The 6,892-nt window shown below is 41.4% G+C and overlaps 1 protein-coding gene across 3 annotated transcripts in view; it reads right to left on the minus strand.

Annotated features, from left to right (window-relative positions):
• Positions 1-6,892, minus strand: part of KCNIP4 (potassium voltage-gated channel interacting protein 4) — a 311,697-nt gene that overhangs the window by 92,180 nt on the left and 212,625 nt on the right. Inside the window, exon 1 of one of the 3 annotated variants that reach the window (XM_070756977.1) lies at positions 3,521-3,632. The exons of the other annotated variants lie outside the window; for them this stretch is intronic. Coding sequence (XP_070613078.1) covers positions 3,521-3,632 — 112 coding nt within the window. Of the gene's footprint in view, positions 1-3,520; positions 3,633-6,892 lie in introns of those variants that run through there. 3 annotated transcript variants of the gene reach the window in all.

Consider the following 6,892-nt stretch of genomic DNA (forward strand, 5'->3'; position numbering starts at 1 on the left):
TCTCCATCTCTCTCTGTTTCTCTCTTTCCCTCCCTCCCTTCCAGAAAAAAAGATAGTATTGATTCACCTCCTTGTAATTATCCTATTCTGCAGGAAACACTTTAATTCACTAAGCAGTTTGGGGCAGAAAGACAGAAACTGTAGGAGCTGTTAGGTCACCTTTTCAGTTCAAAGAAACAAATACTACTTGCTAAGCATCTCTTAGCACTGCAGAAAACCAACATCACCTGACCACAATTTTGTGGCCTCAGCTTCAAGAGCTCCAACACCCTAGAAAACGTCCAAAGATCCTTCACCAGAAGAGCCCTTCACTCCTCCACTCGAGACGGAATGCCCTACGAAAACAGACTTTCAATCCTAGGCCTAGAAAGCTTAGAACTACTACGCATAAAACACGATCAAAGTATTGCCCACAAAATCATATGCTGCAACGTCCTGCCTGTCAATGACTTCAGCTTCCACCACAACAACACAAGAGCAAGCAACAAATTCAAACTCAATATTAATCGCTCCAAGCTCGACTGTAAAAAATATGACTTTAGCAATCGAGTTCTCGAAGCGTGGAACTCATTATCTGACTCAGTAGTGTCAACCCCTAACCCCCAACATTTCTCCCTTAGACTCTCCACGATTAACCTCTCCAGGTTCCTAAGAGGTCAGTAAGGGGCGTACATAAGTGCACCAGTGTGCCTTCCGTCCCCTGTCCAATTTGTCTCCCCTTATCCCATATGTCATATATCTTTCCTCCCTTTCATATATCTTCTCCTCCATTTTCATATCTTTTCCTTGTATGTAATACTTCATGCCTATTCCCCTCGATGTGTTTTGTGTATTGGACAAATAAATAAATATTTTCTCACGTTTCTTCTGATCTTTCCCCAACTGACCACAGATTGTGCCCCCTTGTTCTTGTGTTCACTTTCCTAGTAAAAACACTTCCCTCCTGAATCTTATTTAATCCTTTAACACATTTAAATGTTTCGATCCTGTCCCCCCTTTTCCTTCTGTCCTCCAGACGATACAGATGGAGTTCATGAAGTCTTTCCTGAGAAGTTTGATGCTTAAGACCTTCCACCATTTTTGTAGCCCGTCTTTGGACCCATTCAATTTGATCACTATCTTTTTGTAGGTATTTTATTAATTCAAGAACTATTGATGTATCTTAGATTCTGGATCATTTTTAGGAGCGTCTATGCAGTCAATTTTCACCTTTAGGTCAATGTAGTTTTGCTTTTTTGCATCAGCTGTACATTTATTATATTCTTACAGTTAATATTATATAATATTATATATGGCATCAGACCAGAATATCTCCGGGACCGCCTTCTGCCACACGAATCCCAACAACCAGTTTGGTCCCACAGAGTTGGCCTTCTGCAGGTCCCGTCGACTAAACAATGTCGTTTGGCATGACCCAGGGAAAGAGCCTTCTCTGTGGCGGCCCCGATGCTCTGGAACCAACTCCCCCCCCGGAGATTAGAATTGCCCCCACCCTCCTTGCCTTTCGTAAATTCCTTAAAACCCACCTCTGCCATCCGGCATGGGGGAATTGAGACATCTCCCCAGGCCTATACATTTTATGCATGGTATGTTTGTGTGTATGTTTGCTTTTAATAATGGGGTTTTTAGTGTTTTTAAATTATTAGATTTGCCGTACATTGTTTTATTGTTGCTGTGAGCCACCCCGAGTCTACGGAGAGGGGTGGCATACAAATCTAATAAATAAAAATAAAATAAAATAAATAAGTCTAAGTTTAAGACATTGCAAACAAAGGTATTCTTAGCAATGAGATGAAGATTTATCAACTTGCTGCAAATGATAGCACCCAGCTACCTTGTGTTGAAAAATGATGTGGGATTCGATTTGGTTAGGTTTTAGATGAGAAATCACTATAAAATCTCCAAAGTTTAGGTTAAATTCAGAACTTGGAAAGCACATCCTAAAATATAGTGATGGCAAGCTACTTATGATTTTTTGCCAAGAAACCAAAATGGCTATGGCGACATCTTGATACCAAGAGTCAACTCAATTCACACTTATTTTTTATAAATTATTTATTGCTGCTCACTGTTGATAAATTAACTGCTATCAGACTATTTCTGAAGTTTTATATGAAGTCTAGATTTTAGCAGAGTCTTTTTATACTGCATGTTTTTCAATGTAAAGGCAGAATTATTTTCAATGTAAAGGCAGAATTATTTAGCCCTTCTTAAGAAGTTAACAGTTGCTTATTTCACTTTCTGGAGATATTATACACTTGAATAAGATAAAAAGAGGAAAATAAGAAGAAAATCATGGCAGCCTCTGAGTGTGTGCAATTTCTAATTCGTTGGGGAGAAACATTATGTGAGCAATCTGAATAATTTCAGTTTCCGTACAGTCTAGAGAATTAAATCGGAGGGGCTACAGTTTTAATTTTTAGCACCAGAAACCCCAAGAAAATAGGATGCTCATAAGCTCATCTACTGAACCCTACAGGGAAGTTTTGTTTATACATCTGGTGCTCCTTTACAGAGAATGAAACTGAACAGGCTGCAAGGCAATACGAATATATTAAAAACATTTTATCATTTCTTCCTGAAGAACACACATTGCAAACAATACTGGTCGGGATGGCTTGGAATATTGACTGACACCTTCACCAGTCAACTTCCTCTGGTTCTGAAAGAATAGAATAGAGTAGAGTAGAGTAGGGTAGGGTAGGGTAGGGTAGGATCGAATAGAATAGAATAGAATAGAATAGAGTAGGGAAGGGAAGGGTAGGGTAGGGTAGGATAGGGTAGGATCGCATAGAATAGAATAGAATAGAATAGAATAGGGTAGGGTAGGGAAGGGTAGGGTAGGGTAGGATAGGGTAGGATCGAATAGAATAGAGTAGAGTAGAGTAGGGTAGGGTAGGGTAGGGTAGGGTAGAATAGAATAGAATAGAATAGAATAGAGTAGGGTAGGGTAGGGTAGGATAGGGTAGGATCGAATAGAATAGGGTAGGGTAGGATCGAATAGAATAGAATAGAATAGAATTCTTTATTGGCCCAGGGTGATTGGACACACAAGGAACTTGTCCAAAGGATAAATCAACAGAACACAAACCCCAAATAGTTTGCCAGAAATGTCTTCGTGCCTACAAGCAACCCTTTACTATTAATCGTATTAATAATTATGGAAACCAGAAGAGTTCCAATTTGACACAGCCACCACCTGCATGCAAGAAAAAACAACACTTGTTTGGATGCTAACTTTCTTACTCTGGAGACGTGATTTACAGTTGCCTTTCTGCCTCCGTCCCTGAAAACCGTAGCACCGGGAAGCTGCAGCCACCGAGCCGTAGAAATACAAACAGAAACAAAACATGATTTGCAGCCCAGGCGACCACAAATTTGCAGAAGCTGCTTGGCACCAGTGTGTGTGAGCGGCACGTTTTATTCTCCAACCGATGCCAGAGGTACACATGGAGCCCAGGCTGGAGTAGCAGCAGCTGGCACTACCTACAAACAGAACAATTCAAAGTCGCCACTTTACCTTTGGAGAAGTCTATCAGTCCAAGCAAATGCAGGAGCTTCAGCGACGCAAAGATAATCACAACAATGCCCACCGTTTGCAGACCCTCCGATTCCCATTCCAAAGTCAACATTGTCCCAGGCGGTGTTTCATGCCAGCCAGCTGCTAAGCAGTCTAGGGGAAAGTTTAAGTCACTCTAACCCACGGCGTTTTTCTTTTTGGCCTCCCATGCAGAAAAAGTTGCCAGCCCAGTCAGAAGGGCAAAGAAAATTAAGTGACCAGGTAGGTGTTAACTGAAACCCCCGGTCGTCTCCGGCATCTCGAGGCTTTGGGATGCTAATTGCCAAAAGGGGGGAAAAAGGCATTCGACACCATGAAGCCTTCTCACTTGTCCGCTGCTAGGAGGGCATTCATTCCGGATTTCCAGACTTTGCAGTATTTGTTTGGGAGAAAAAGCAAGGCAGCATATAAAGGAAGAGGCAGGAGTGAGCAGACCGAACACCAACCAGCCTTCAGTGCCAGCTCGCAGCTCCTGCTCTAAGGCTCAGCTCTCGCTGAAAAGAGCAGCATTTCGGAGCATCAGATTAAATCGGCGGAGGCATTTGCATGTTTGTTGTTCATAGTGGGTTTAATTTGTGGGGCATGTGGATTAGCAGCACCGAGAGTTGTCTCTTCTAACTTGAACATGTGGCTTGGCAGAAGGGTCATCTCAAAGGAAGGAAGGAAGGAAGGAAGGAAGGAAGGAAGGAAGGAAGGAAGGAAGGAAGGAAGGAAGGAAGACCGCTTAGAGAGGGCTGTAGAGCGCTGTGAAGTGGTATATGTCTAAGTGCTATTGTTAGTCCTTCCTTCCTTGAACATGTGGTTTGGCAGAAGGGTCATCTCTAGGATGACCAGGAAATTCCTGTCTCCAAACAGTCCCAGAAATGAGAATAGAAACATAGAAACATAGAAACATAGAAGTCTGACGGCAGAAAAAGACCTCATGGTCCATCTAGTCTGCCCTTATACTATTTTCTATATTTTATCTTAGGATGGATATATGTTTATCCCAGGCATGTTTAAATTCAGTTACTGTGGATTTATCTACCACGTCTGCAGGAAGTTTGTTCCAAGGATCTACTACTCTTTCAGTAAAATAATATTTTCTCATGTTGCTTTTGATCTTTCCCCCAACTAACTTCAGATTGTGTCCCCTTGTTCTTGTGTTCACTTTCCTATTAAAAACACTTCCCTCCTGGACCTTATTTAACCCTTTCATATATTTAAATGTTTCGATCATGTCCCCCCTTTTCCTTCTGTCCTCCAGACTATACAGATTGAGTTCATTAAGTCTTTCCTGATACGTTTTATGCTTAAGACCTTCCACCATTCTTGTGGCCCGTCTTTGGTCCCGTTCAATTTTGTCAATATCTTTTTGTAGGTGAGGTCTCCAGAACTGAACACAGTATTCCAAATGTGGTCTCACCAGCATTCTATATAATAGTTAAAGCATTAGTTGCATCCAACCTTCCATCCTTTCAAGGGGGGTCAAATAAGGACCTAAATTGTTGGGAGAAAGAGGCTGACTCTGGGAAGGGAGGAAGGAAGGAAGGAAGGAAGGAAAGACCGCTTAGAGAGGGATGTAGAGCACTGTGAAGTGGTATATGTCTAAGTGCTATTGTTAGTCCTTCCTTCCTGGAACATGTGGCTTGGCAGAAGGGTCATCTCTAGGATGACCAGGAAATTCCTGTCTCCAAACAGTCCCAGAAATGAGAAGAGTTAAAGCATTGGTTGCATCCAAGAAAGAAAGCAAAAAGTGGCTTGTATTGTGAACTTAGATATCTAACCTAAAAAGGTAAAAGAAAAAAAAATGGGAAAAGAGCAAAACCAACGGGTGCTTTTTCAGGAGGCAACTGGACTTTCTTGTTTTTTTCCCCTTGAAGACGTTTCACTTCTCATCCAAGAAGCTTCTTCGGTTCTGACTGGATGGTGGGAGAAGGGAAGGATTTATTCCTTGCAGACAGCCAATTCCCCATCATCCAGTCAGAGGGGAAGAAGCTTGAAATATCTTCTAGGAAAAACAAGGAAGCTCAGTTGCCTCTTGAAATAAACTCCTTTGGGACAACTATGACCTCGAAGAGCCTGGGTGGTGCAGTGGTTAGAGTGAAGCCCTGCAGGCTCCTTTAGCTAACTGCCAGCTGTAGTTTAGCAGTTTGAATGTCACCACTGGCTCAAGGTTGATACAGCCTTCCATCCTTCCAAGGGGGGTCAAATGAGGACCCAAATTGTTGGGGGAAAGAGGCTGACTCTGGGAAGGAAGGAAGGAAGGAAGGACTAACGACATATACCACTTCACAGTGCTCTACAGCCCTCTCTAAGTGGTCTTTCCTTCCTTCCTTCCTTCCTTCCTTCCTTCCTTCCTTCCTTCCTTCCTTCCTTCCTTCTTTCCTTCTTTCCTTCCTTCCTCCCTCCCTCCCTCCCTGCCTGCCTGCCTGCCTGTCTTGAATGTAGTATTGCAGGCTAACTTTGCCCACTGCCAGGAGTTCGATCATGACCAGCTCAAGGTTGACTCAGCCTTCCATCTTCCGAGGTGGGTAAAATGAAGATCCAGATTGTTGGGGGCAAGAGGCTGATTCTGTAAAATGCTTAGAGAAGGCTGTAAAAGCACTATGAAGCAGTATACAAGTCTAAATGCTGTTGCTATTCCTTCCTTCCTTCCTTCCTTCCTTCCTTCCTTCCTTCCTTCCTTCCTTCCTTCCACTTTTGTCCCTAATGTCCCTGTCCTACTGTCTTATTATCCTTTCTATTACTACGTACTACTTATGTTATGTTATGTTATGTTAATATGTAATATAATACTATACTTGTTTGACAAAAAAATAAAATAAAATAAAATAAAATAATAAATAAAATAAAATAAAATAAAATAAAATAAAATAAAATAAAATAAAATAAAATAATAAAATAATAAAATAAAATAAATAAAAAATAAATAAATTAAGATACAGTACTTCTTTTTCCCAATTGGGATTATAAATGGTCACATTCACATATTTAAATGTGAGTGAAAGCCCGGCTGCATTGGCACATAAACACTCCTAGAAAATGGTGATAATCCAACAAAAATCGATGTATGGAGAAGAGAAGAGAAGAGAGGAGAATAGAGGAGAGGAGAGGAGAGGAGAAGAGAGGAGAGGAGAACATAATAGAATAGAATTCTTTATTGGCCAAGTGTGATTGGATACAAAAAAAAATGTCTTCGGTGCAGATGCTCTCATTGTACATTAAAGATACGTTCTCCGATCCTTCTTTGACTGATACAAGAAAATGCACTCAATCTGGTGAGATTCCTGGTAACACAGGTGATTAGCAAGAAAGCTATTGTCGAGATACGTCATCAAGGAGTTCCGCTTG

The sequence above is a fragment of the Erythrolamprus reginae genome, chromosome 7, assembly GCF_031021105.1.
Source record: "Erythrolamprus reginae isolate rEryReg1 chromosome 7, rEryReg1.hap1, whole genome shotgun sequence".
Lineage (NCBI taxonomy): Eukaryota > Metazoa > Chordata > Lepidosauria > Squamata > Dipsadidae > Erythrolamprus > Erythrolamprus reginae.